General features: G+C 37.2%; 3 protein-coding genes across 3 annotated transcripts; all 3 read right to left on the bottom strand.

The window, feature by feature from the left end:
* Positions 1 to 41: 41 nt before the first annotated feature.
* On the bottom strand, positions 42 to 2,322 carry LOC109156133 (glutathione S-transferase L3-like). Its single transcript, XM_019303978.1, has 10 exons — positions 2,192 to 2,322; positions 2,000 to 2,074; positions 1,833 to 1,893; positions 1,439 to 1,525; positions 1,253 to 1,351; positions 1,016 to 1,118; positions 820 to 893; positions 592 to 699; positions 403 to 483; positions 42 to 290 (listed from the first exon to the last, which is right to left on the bottom strand). Exons 1-10 carry the CDS (start codon positions 2,200 to 2,202, stop codon positions 285 to 287), a joined length of 705 nt encoding a protein of 234 aa, XP_019159523.1. The 5' UTR covers positions 2,203 to 2,322; the 3' UTR covers positions 42 to 284.
* Positions 2,323 to 3,550: 1,228 nt separating this feature from the next.
* Positions 3,551 to 6,182, bottom strand: LOC109156132 (glutathione S-transferase L3-like). Its single transcript, XM_019303976.1, has 10 exons — positions 5,960 to 6,182; positions 5,742 to 5,816; positions 5,587 to 5,647; positions 5,189 to 5,275; positions 4,911 to 5,009; positions 4,680 to 4,782; positions 4,489 to 4,562; positions 4,080 to 4,187; positions 3,881 to 3,961; positions 3,551 to 3,798 (listed from the first exon to the last, which is right to left on the bottom strand). Exons 1-10 carry the CDS (start codon positions 5,968 to 5,970, stop codon positions 3,793 to 3,795), a joined length of 705 nt encoding a protein of 234 aa, XP_019159521.1. The 5' UTR covers positions 5,971 to 6,182; the 3' UTR covers positions 3,551 to 3,792.
* Positions 6,183 to 9,036: 2,854 nt separating this feature from the next.
* LOC109155556 (probable protein phosphatase 2C 38) lies at positions 9,037 to 12,044 on the bottom strand. Its single transcript, XM_019303147.1, has 4 exons — positions 10,964 to 12,044; positions 10,443 to 10,810; positions 10,092 to 10,328; positions 9,037 to 9,511 (listed from the first exon to the last, which is right to left on the bottom strand). Exons 1-4 carry the CDS (start codon positions 11,271 to 11,273, stop codon positions 9,281 to 9,283), a joined length of 1,146 nt encoding a protein of 381 aa, XP_019158692.1. The 5' UTR covers positions 11,274 to 12,044; the 3' UTR covers positions 9,037 to 9,280.
* Positions 12,045 to 12,489: the final 445 nt, after the last annotated feature.

Raw genomic sequence — 12,489 nt, 5'->3', positions numbered from 1 at the left:
TTGATGTGTTCAATTACTACTTTAAGAAATTCAGGAGCCTATTTAACCAATCAAACAAGGAAGTGTATTTATTTGATATAAAATGGGAAACATTTGCCACTAACACATTACAACAATCGCATCTACTGTGAAATGCAGAGGCGGCCGCAGATATTTATTTAAACTACAAAGACTATGCAATGCGTTATAACGTTTAAGGTAGGAATTGAAGTTGCAAAAAGCACACTTGTTGAGGAGCATGCAATCTTATATATGACTGGCAGTGATGAGATGAAACTCAAACATTATGCCTGCAATTAGATGAAGAGGAGCAAGAGTAGTTAGCAGCTGTACAGCTTATATTGCACTGTAACAAAAGATCCAAGACTTCCAAAACTATGTTATCTCAGAAAGGGTGATTACCATAAAGCGACTCTTGTAGAATTCGATGATCTTTGGGATATCGCATTTGGTCACCTTGTAAGCGTTGATCTTCTCCAGCTCCTGCAAAGAATTACAATATCGAATATCAGCCAAGAACGAGAAGAATGCAGTCTCGCTTCCTCCCGAGAAGAAGATGGAAGCTTGGGATAATGTTGAAGGACAAAATACCTCAATCCAGGTAGCGAGACGAGGCCTGCCTGATGTAATGTCATACTTAAACACGTCTAGTATGAAGGGACGGAACCTTTCAATGAATGGAGCATAAGCAATGTCCACCTGACGCGACACATTTTACATAGTTAAAAGTGTAACGATATACACAGTAAGCTTCAATGAACAGATACTACATTGTAACAGAGTCAGTATTACTTCAATTCACTCAAAAAATGTGCTTACCTGACTGAATTCTCCAAGGAAGAAAGGACCATCGTATTTGTCAAGTGCATTTTCTAAGTGGTCAAAGACACCGGCTGATAAAGCAATGTTACAAATAACAGTTAGTTACTTAAGCTTCTATGAATGATTGCGAGCTACACAATAAATCTTTATATCAAAAAATAAATATACTCCGTGTGTATATAAAGAACATTACCTGCATCTTTCTCAGGGTTTCCCTTGAATGAACCATACACTCCTTTGAGGAATGTGTCACTGTAGGCAATCAACTCTTCGGCAAACTTCTGCTTCTCAGGATCCTACAGAAATTTACTGATATCTATTACATATCACGTTTTTTTCAGGGAGAAGCCTCTCGAATTCAAGGCACGGTGTGGGGTGTTAGAAAAAGAGAGCAGCCATTGAAGTCGTGAAGAAAAATTTTAAGGTTTACATTGGGTAAAAGACGAGGTCCTTCAAAGTTACTGTCGATATACTTAATCAGGTCCAAACTCTCTCCAATTACTTTGTTGTTGTGCTCCAAAGAAGGCACCTGCATAAAAATAGATTAACAAGTTAGCTGCAATTGAGCCAGTTAATGACCTATTAAATCTTAAAAAACAAAAGAAATATATAGTACCTTGTTTTCTGGGTACACCTTCTCCTTGTACCAAGCAGGCCTATTCTGAAGATCAATTGGAACCAATTTTATCTTATCTTGTAAACCCTGCAATTAATCACAACAAAAAAGCAAGCATGAAAACCCCCCATCAAAATGTCAAGGCAACTCATTACTCAAGGTTAGGAAGCCAACCCCACAGCTGAACTTTGAAATCACACTACCAAACAAGGATGAACCCAATTTTAAAATGGCATGCACTATACTTTGTCATGTTCTAAAAGTTACAAGTTCGACTCCCAGTGAGAGAGGCCTATTGGCTTTCCTGGTCTGAGGCTCTGAGCCGGTCAATTATAGACAACCTAGACTGGTCAGTTCTTTGCCGACTAAAGTTACACGAGACTGATGAACAAACCTTGTAATTTCTAGTAATCCAAGCACGCTGGGCAAAGGGGCACTGGTAATTGATATACAACCTTCATCAAACATAACAAAAATTTGTTTAAAATGTAAGAAAAAGACAAATTTCGGAATTGCATAAAGCACAAAGAACATAGATACTAGATAGTATGCAATAGCTACCTTGTGGTTCCATCGAAGATGTGAGGTGGTTCGGAGGTGGAATCCAAAGAGGGAGAGCGGACCTCTTCAACGCTTCTGGAAACAAATTTACAACAAAAAACCCGTAAAAATCCAAAATCGGCTTTAAATCTGCATATACACCCAAAATTGGCGCCGCAAATTATGTACAATGATCGTGAGAATTGAACTTACGGAGTAGCCATTTTCGTAGGTTGTTTGATTTCCTTAAGATCGTGAAAGCGAAGTGAATTTGTGTGGTTTGGAGCGATGAATGACACTGAGGTGGAGCTTTATAGGGCTTTGATTGATTGGTGACGATAGCAGTGAGGTTTATAGAGACAAAAAAAAAAAGAGGAAATGCGAGTTTGCTAGCTCTTCGCCTCTTTCGTCAGTGGTTACGTACGAATGATCGTTGATAAATAATTACTAAATATGGTAAAAAGGAAAGAAAGTGATACTGTGTTCTGGGAAGTTCGACGACAATCGCCATCATCGTACTTCGTACCTAGACGGTTTAAGGTTGTGTGTTCATTTTGTGCCACGGCAGTCATGACGTCACTTTTTGTCGTCGCCTACTTTGACAAAACAGTAGGGTCAGCAGTCAGCAGCCACAACAGCTTGCGGTCAAATGCACTGAGTACCCAAAGTCAGAGTCTATTGTACACGTGGACGTAAAATATAAAATTTATTTAATATATTCTTTTCTAAATGTTGAATCATCAATTACAATTTACATTGCTGCGGGTGTGACTTGATCAGTCATTGTGATCAACTGAGCTGCTCATATAAATAAAATTTATTTAATACATACTTTATAGTGACTATATATAATTTTTTTTAAAAAAAAAGTTAGAATAAAGAATGCATTCAAAATAACTTGTGATAATTCAACTTATAAAAATGATATGACATGTTAAAAAATTTTGAGACAATTTGAAACAAATCTGAACTAATATATCACGATTTTAGTTCTACTTCGAAAATGGACAATTTATAACTGGTTTTGGACTATAACAAATTTGTTACACAACCTTCAAATTTTTAATTCAAATACAGATAGAGCTCATAACCTAAACAAGTATATAACATGCTTAATAAAAAAATATTACCATTCTAAACGAAAGATCACAAATTCGAATTTTATCTCAGTTCAAGAGTTGACAAATTATGTAAAATAGTTATTATAAATAAGGTTAGACTATTTCATTGGAAAACAAAAAAAAAAAAAAAAGGTTAGAGTATAGTCATAAAAAATGTTATATTTATAATGATTTGACACTTGTGTTGATTGTTACTTTATTTGTCTTAACCATTGTTACAAAAATCGGCATAAGCGCTTCTAAACCCTAACACGTGCAATGCTTAAGTCATCTAAGCACTATTCTACCGTCCGACCAGCACTTATGCAACCATGGTGTTAATTAAATAAGTAAATAACCATTTAATTTGTTAGTTGAAGTTACCGTTACCCATTTGTAACCCGTCCAAACCACAATTGCCCTTACCCAACATCTTGACATATCGAACACAGTACGCACAAGTCACAACCACTTGTTCCAGAACGTAGTATTTTTATTCCACAAAGAAATGGGAAACCTCTGCCACCCCACCAAACATTACAATTGTCGAATCAACAGTGGAAGTATAGATCAACCAGGAATTTAACACAAAGTAAACTATACAAGATTCTATGATGCATTACAATGTTTAGGAATCAATGTTGCAAACAGCATCACATCTTGATGAAAGCCACACAATCTTATCAACGGCAGAGATCAAACACAACTCAAATTTCAGGCCTGCAAATGGATGAAAAGCTAGAGTTAGCACATAATACAAGTTGTTTCTCTGCAACAAAAGATCCCAGAGACAGGTAACTACCATAAAGCGAGTCTTGAAGAATTCAATGGTCTTCGGGAGATCACATTTTGTCACCGTGTAAGCATCAATCTTCTCCACCTCCTACAGAGAATTAGGATTTTTTTAAATCAACAAAGAGTGAGAAGAGTGAAGTCTTGCTTTCCTTCAGAGAAAAACCAAAGCGAGAAATAATAGATATGTCTAATATGGATTGAAATACCTCAATCCATGTTGCTAGTTTAGGCCTGCTCGATGTAACGTCATACTTAAACACTTCTAGTATGAAGGGCCGGAGCCTTTCAATGAACGGAGCATAAGCAATGTCTACCTGAGGAAACACAATTTACATATCATGATATCAATAAGTAGATTCTCGTTTTGTTCAAAAAAAATGTAGATTTTCGTTTGTTTTCATTATTAGATACATAAGAGAAGGGAATCAAAACCAAGCCAAACAAGCAGGTATGGGCTTAGTGTCACTACACTACACAGTAAGTAACTTTCTTCTAGGTGGGCAAGAAATAAGTTTTGTTGTAATCCCATTGAGGTAAAGCAGTGGTCAATGACTCAACATCTCAGTAAGTACAGCAACGAGAAAAAAGTTCATTCAAGCAAAAAAAAGTATATACCTGACTGAATTCTCCAAGGAAGAAAGGACCATCATATTTGCCAAGTGCTTTTTCTATGTGGTCAAAGGCACCAGCTGACAAAGTAACATTATGAATAACAGTTAGTTACTTGAGCATTTTTGAACTATTGTGAGATACATAACATAACTTTATGTCAAAAAGAAAAAGAAAAAAAAAATCAAGAACGTTACCTGCATCTTTCTCTGGGTTTCCCTTGAATGAACCGAACACTTCTTTGTTGAATGTGTCAGTGTAGGCTATCAACTCTTCAGCAAACTTCTGCTTCTCAGGATCCTATAGCAATTTACGAACATCTTATAGGTATTCAAAGTTAAGGGAGCAGCTTCCCAACTTGGGGGCAGGCCGGGAATGGGAGGGATGTAAGAAAGAGAGAAAACTATAAGCAAAATTTTGAGAGTTACATTGGGTAAAAGAGAAGGCCCTTCAAAGTTACTATCGATATACTTAACCAAGTCCAAACTCTCCCCAATTATTTTGTTGTTGTGCTCCAATGCAGGCACCTGTGCAAAAGATAGAATAACGAATTTGGGTTAATTAAGGCCACTAATGGGGAATTGACTCCTCCAAAAGGAGGAATATAAAAGATCTACTAGGCCATGTACAGCAAGGAGTTGTGCTAATGGTTCTACAGCATTTGCAGGACAAGAAGACACTAGATTCATTACAAAAGAAATTTTACCTTGTTTTCAGGGTACACTTTTTCCTTGTACCAAGCAGGCCTGTTCTGAAGATCAATTGCAACAAATTTTATCTTATCTTGTAAACCCTGCAATTATCCCACCCAAAAAAAATCAATATTGAATGTTAAGGCAACAAACACTGTAATCTGGTCAACCTGCAGCTGAATTTCGTGATCACTATGAAACTCTATATAGACCAGACGGACTAACTTTTAATAGACCAGACGGACTAACTCACTTGATCAGTAATATAAATCTATATATTTATTTATTTATTTATTGTAATGTTCTAAAACTGATATTACCCCTACTGTCTCTTATGATCAATTAACCACCAAACAAATACCAGTAACTTAATACAGCAGCAGTTGCAGTTGAGAGTGGATGGTGAACAAACCTTGTAATTTCTAATAATCCAAACACGCTGAGCATAAGGGCACTGGAAATTGGTATACAACCTTCATACAAAATTTTTTTTAAAAAAATCAACAAATAAAAAATAAATAAAAATGCGCATTTCTGAACTGCATAACGCTCAACTAATAGCGCTACCTGGTGGTTCCGTCGAAGAGCTGCGGCGGCTCAGAGGTGGAATCCAAATATGGAGGGAGAACCTCTGCAACGAATCTGAAGAAAAAAAAAACCGTCAAAATCTGAATATACACGCAAGGACCAATTTTCTAAAATTTGAAAATTCTAAAGCTTTTTTATTGGAGCAACTGCAAATATTCACAGAAGATGTTCTCAGCACAGTGATCATAGGAACTTACGGGGCAGCCATTGTAGTAACCTTTGCTCCTCAGATCGTAAAAGCGAATGGATTTCTACTGCTGGGAACGATGACACTATGACAGAAAGCTTTATAGTGGTGACAAATGGAGTTCGATGATCGGAGCTTTAAGGACGGAGAGAAATGCTGGTGTGATATAGGGATCCCGATAAAAACGTAGGAACTGGGAAGTAGCAATGATTGATTAGATTCTAGAACTCCACTCATCGTGAGGTCAGCGGTGACGAATGATTATTGATTAAATATCTCCGGATATATTCGGGTCGGATCTCTCCAGAATTGTTGGTGTAATACATTAATACAAATTAATCTAGACTCAATTACGGCCAAAGTTTGTTTTGTAATACATTAATACTAGTAGATGGCAATATGGCACAAAGAGATAAATCACAATGACTCAACGCCTGCAGCCAATTAGTGATCAGTGCATGGTACGTGCAAGAAGTTCAGCACATTGGGTGTAACATTGATATTGCAGTTGTCAAGGCTCGATCAAATGTTATCGTTTACAATATAATCTACCACCTAATAACCAGCTAAGTTACATGTCGGGCGAAGGCCGGTAAAGATCAAGTCTAACACCTAGTGGTTGGAAGATTATTGGGCAGAGGGCAGTAAAGGACTTACAAGGTCGAATCCAACACCTAACATCTAAAAAATATGATGGTGATCTATAAGGAAAAAAAGTTGTGATGACGGTCCATAAGAAAATAAAATTGCACCATTTGCTTTCTAGCTATAATTTTTGACGTGAATGGTAAGAATTTGATCCTAACAAATGATATCGGTGAAAAATAGGTAATGACCAAGTCTAGCACCAGTGGCGGGGGATTGTTAGGTGGAGGCTAGTAAAGGACATTCGTTATATAGTGCACTAGGGCGCACTGCGTACAATGCATTGTGCGCCCTGCCCTACCCAAACGACGTCGTTTTGGTGCATTGTCCAAAAACAAAAAAAAAATTTATATGTTTCGAATACACATAAACTCATAACTGAATACACAGAAACCCATAACTGAATACACATAATCTACATGATACATAACAGAAACTCTTAACTGAATACTTAGCAACTCTTACTGAATACCCAGAAACTCTTAACTGAATACACATAATAAACTCTTAACTGAATACACAAAAACTCTTAACTCAATACACATAAACTCATAAAACAATACACAAGAACTTTTAACTGAATACACATAATGGGGTTTAGGCTGTTTGGACAGACGGAGTGACGTCATCAATTAAAACGCGCCCGTTTTGTGCCTGGGCGCACATTGCTAAGTGCGTTATGGTGCACGATATAAATTGTCGGTAAAGGGCTTAAAAGGCCAAGTTCAACACCCAACATCTCGAAAATGTGATGACGATCTATAATTCACTACTCACTATAACTTTTAGCGTAAATGGTAAGCGCTTGATCCTAACATTACCCATGCAATTTGATGTAATTAAATATACTAACTTGTTGATTTGATGCAATTAAACTAATTAACTGGTTACTTAGAAAAATGTTGTCGTGCCAATATGTATTCAAATAAATTTATTAAAATGTTTTAATAAATCTATGGAGATCGAAGTTGGAAGCTTCTCCGTCACCTAAATGGGGAAGCGGAGAAGGCTGAGGTCACCGGAAAATCATTAGAGTTCGGGATAAAGTTTATAGTCGGCAACCATCCTATTTTTAAAAATTATTTTTGTTTTAGTATGATTGGTCATAGTCCACAGTTACACTCCATGATATAACGATTGCACCTATTCATAATATGTCTGTGAGACAAAATGCGCTCAACAACTTTGGCATTTCCCTTAACAATATACCTGTGATTTAAACACAAAAAATGTATGGATACTGCTAATATTAAACACAATAAATTGTGCGGTACTCTTGACAACTGAACTCAAAACCTGTTGAAGGTTAAAGTTAGATCCATGCCAGTTGATAAATATAAACACATTATGTTTTGTCTGCTTTATTTCATGCTCCAACCTGAAATATTGGGGGGAATTAAAACTCTGTAATTTAGTTCAAAAACCTAAAGTAAGACCGTTTTATTTAGTTATTTTATAAATTTTTATTACAATAGATTTGATTTTTCTCTTTTGTGGAGTAGTAGATTAGAAGTATTATGTTGTCCAAATTCTAGCCTATTTCGAGTTATCTATCCCACCCTACATAGGGAAAATGTCCTATCTTCCCATTTATAGAGTAGGCGCATAGGTCCATCATAGATTGTGCATTTGTGCATGCTTCCTTGTACTTTTTCTTTCTAAAGGGGAAAGGGTCCGTCAAGTACAAAAGGTTCAGGGCTGTACGGCTTGTACCATTATCAAGAAGCATGAGAAGAGTCTTTGGTAAGACCGTCTCCGAGACAAAACTCTTGAAAAAAGTGTCTTTGTTGTCTGTGTTTGTAAGGGAAGTGACCAACTATTATAAATTTCCTTAATACTAATACATTTATTGATGATCTCAATGAAACACCATCAACCAAATTTATGCACTCGACACAGAATTCTATTATCAAAAGGTAAGTTTAATAACAAAGGATATCTTCTGTGCAATTTTATTAGTGTTAAAGACACTATGAAATGATATTTCGAATTGTATAGATTCAAGAAATTGTTTGATTATGTAATTGATTTTATTGTTCTATTTCGGTGATAATAAGTTTAGGATTGGCAGATCATTTGGATTCAAAATGTTAAAATGCAGTTCTCATCATAAAAGAGGATTCATTTTATGGGATTGCTGAAAGAAATTGAGAATTTTTGAAATAAATAGATCTAGACAAAAGAAGGCTGGAAAAGAACAATAATAGTTAGAATAGTAATTTCTAAACGATTTTCCAAATAACTAAACTATGTAATTGTAATAACATAAGATTCGTGAACCAAAATGCAAGAATGTATCAAAAAGTTGAGCCCAAAATGTATGAAGCTTTTGCAGTGTGTAGAATAGATACAATGAAAGTACTGTTATCAGTTCTTAAGTTCCATTGAACAAACACAAAAGCCATAACTGCTACAAAAAGTAAAATTTTTGGCTGCTAAATGTATGCAAGTTAGAAGCATCCACTTTTTATTTAAAGGAAATGCAGAACATTTCATATATACATGCCGATAATAATAATAATAATTCTCGACTTTGAATCTAGAGAAGATCAGTTTCCACTTACTGTGAAATGGATTCTACTATCTCCTTCTAACCTGAAAAGGATACAAAGAATAGAAAGACTTTTTCTTGTTGTCTATGCAGTAAGATAAACTGCATCATACAGTACAACATTTATGCTGAAGATTACTGCGTTGGATAAGGAGGTATGCCTCCACCCGCTCTAATTGAAAGGGTGGAAATATGCGAGGAGCTTCGACTCGTGGAACCGGGATCTAAAAACAGCACCACAACTGTAATGTCGTCGTGGAAATGCCTCCTCACGCCTCTTTCGATCTTCTTCAGGTCCGAGTACCGCATTTCTCTTTTCTTGGCTGCCACGTGAAGTGCTGCTTTGATAAGTCTTCTAGCAATTCCCTGCTCATTGAGTATTCGAGTGACAATAACGAATGAGTGAAATTTCCAAGATCATAGTCTGATGAACAATTTTGCATTAATGCTTAAACCCACTGTTGCAAAAATCGGTCTAGGCGCCCCTAGGCGATTTCCCCCTAGGCACCCGCCTAGGGCCTAACTCGGCCGAATTTGGCTGAGTTAACTCGTTCATTTCGGTCAAGTTAGCCGAGTTAACCCGGCCGACTCAGTATTGCTAAAAAAAATTTCAATATATATATATATATATATATATATATATATATATATATATATATATATACACACACACACACACCTACACACGTGCACTGTTTTTCTTTTTTTTAGTTAGCCACCTAGGCCGTCTAGGCGCTACTCTACCGCCCGACTAGCGCCTAGCGCCTACTGCAACCATGCTTAAACCCGAGCATCATATCAGTTTCAGTTTCCACCTTGTCTTGAAAATTATGGTTCATTTATTATCAAGTTACTTCAATTGTCTGCTGCATTAATCCTCGAGTTTATTGTTTTGAGAAAAAGGAAGAGTGCAACTACGGGATGTATCGAGAGAATTAGAGCTTACATTACGAGGGGAACTGTGAACGATGTCAGCTGCTTCCTGGTTGCTAAGGTGCTCCCACAGACCATCCGAAGCAAATATGAGGAATTGGTCGTTGGAGCTGAGTTTGTGGATAGAAATGGATGGTTCGGGACTAAGGATCGGGTTGGAGAAGGGTTCAGATAACCTAAATTTTGCCAATAGTGGTGCTCGGTTGAATTCCGCCTTCTTAAGGTAGGCATCACCAATGGACCTCGAGACCTGAGAGAAGCCAGAAAGGATAAGAAAATTTGTAATTAACAACCAATTGACAAATAGTGACTAAAGCAAGCTCTCCATTGAAGCGTTTGCACATAATTGTCGAGAATGGAGTACCTGTATAAGACCCTTCACACGCCAAACATTGTGCTTTCGAACCACAATTTGCGAGTCGTGGGGATGCAATGAGCGAAGCTCATCTCTCACGGCTTCAATATTAGCATTGTGTTCCATCGACAATTGTATCGCCGTGACTCCTCTAACACCCTTATCTGCTCTTCCCAAAACCGCCCGAGAGTCTCCAGCATTGGCAACATAAACGAGTCCATTACACACTACTCCTACCAAACAACACGATCCCACTGCCGCAATTTGTGGCTTATAGTGCCACTGCTGCTTTACAACAGACAAAAACTCCTCCTCGGTTGCCAGGAAAGCCTTTTTAATGATGCCAGCAGAGATCTCTCGTTGCTCCGATGCAAATTCTAAGAAAAGGAAACGAAGGTCAATACAAGCACTATCAAAGAAATCCCACCATAAAGAAACGAACATTCATAAATCTAGGCTTTATGCAGACAATAGGCAACAATTAAGATAACCATAAAGAAACGAACAACCATATGGAAAGAAACACATACTCTTAAGATTGGAGAACAAAGAATCGTTGATAAACCGAGATGTCTCTGGCCCTCCATGTCCATCATAGACGCCGACAAATGTCCCATGAGGACCCGAATCAAGGTTACTCAACGGGCCTGATTCGAGCTGGCTTTGATCCTCCAACAAACCGTTTGCTTGTATAACCGCCATCGAGAATTCCCCATTTACATGAGTTCCCAAATCCTTGTACCACATCAGTCCATCAACCTTGCCATTTGGATCTCTACAATCCCCACTTCTCCTACCTCCATCTCCCACCACAGAACCCCACCAGCAAGGTTTCACCATTTTTCTCTTCTTTCTTTTCTTAATCACAATTCACAACTATTTCCTAGCACCTAATTACATGTATATATACACTCCTAGCTACCATTCATCCAAAAATATGTGAGAAAATTTGATGTCTTCTTAAACACTCAAAACAATACTATTATCCAAAAGAACCAGGAAACAATATAGTCATCAACCCCAATCTGAGCTCCAGTTTTTGCTTATGCTCCAAACCCACAACACCAATTATGAATACTATATACCCACCACCACAACAATAAGAGCTAGACACCATTAATGTGTAAGAGGGCTACAAAAAGACCAAATGGGTATGGGCAAAAATTAAATCTGCAGCAAAAACCCCGGCCTCCCAAGACAAGAAAGCAATAGTTTTTATGCTAGTTCAGAGAATATGGAGGCGTGCTGGGGGGCTGGGATAGCATACCTTGAACCTGGGTTTAATCGCTGTGGACCTTCCATGGATGAGTGTATCAACTTTCAGCAACAACATTAGCTGTAAAAAGCCATAAAAGATTGGATGATGGCAGAGTTTGTTCCTGATCCGAAGGGATCAATCAAGAGAAAAGGGGTAACATTTCGGATAAGAAAATAAATAACAAGACTGGGTTTTGGAAGTTCTCGCTCAGAATATCTTTGTATCAGTGCATTGGTGTCGGATATATCTCAGATTTTGATCGCCAAGAAAAGAGGGGTTGCGCAATAAACTAAAACACTTTAATCCAACTACTAGTTTTCTCCAGACAACTTGTTTGCTTGTGTGTTTGTTTGTTGTATGCATTATTTACACACATATAATAAATAAGGAAATAATTAGTACATTGCTAAAAAGATACCACATCTACGGCTATAAATAATATAAAAATATGGTTCAGTAGATAGTATTTGAGAGAAGATATCAAAGTTTAAACCTCGGTGGTAGCAGTATGGAGATTAGGTCTAAAACGAGCAGATCCCTTGTAAGCACCGGTATTTAGTCATGTATGCTGAGACATTAAGTTACCGCGATTTATATCCTCCCAAATGCTTTGTCCGGCCGGTGTGGGCTTGAGTATTCAATTATATACTCTCAAATGCTATGTTGCTCTGTTGTCAAGTCATGAAGAGGTCGTTTTATAGGTGACAATTATATTTTTTAAGAAAAACGTACAAACAGGCTATTGAACTATTTAGGAGAAAAAGTGTAATTAGTATTTTAACAGGTTAACAACAAGTT

The sequence above is a fragment of the Ipomoea nil genome, unplaced genomic scaffold (assembly GCF_001879475.1).
Source record: "Ipomoea nil cultivar Tokyo-kokei standard unplaced genomic scaffold, Asagao_1.1 scaffold2704, whole genome shotgun sequence".
Taxonomy (NCBI): domain Eukaryota; kingdom Viridiplantae; phylum Streptophyta; class Magnoliopsida; order Solanales; family Convolvulaceae; genus Ipomoea; species Ipomoea nil.
The sequence above is the reverse complement of the archived record's forward strand: the minus strand, read 5'-3'. Positions and strand labels throughout refer to the sequence as shown.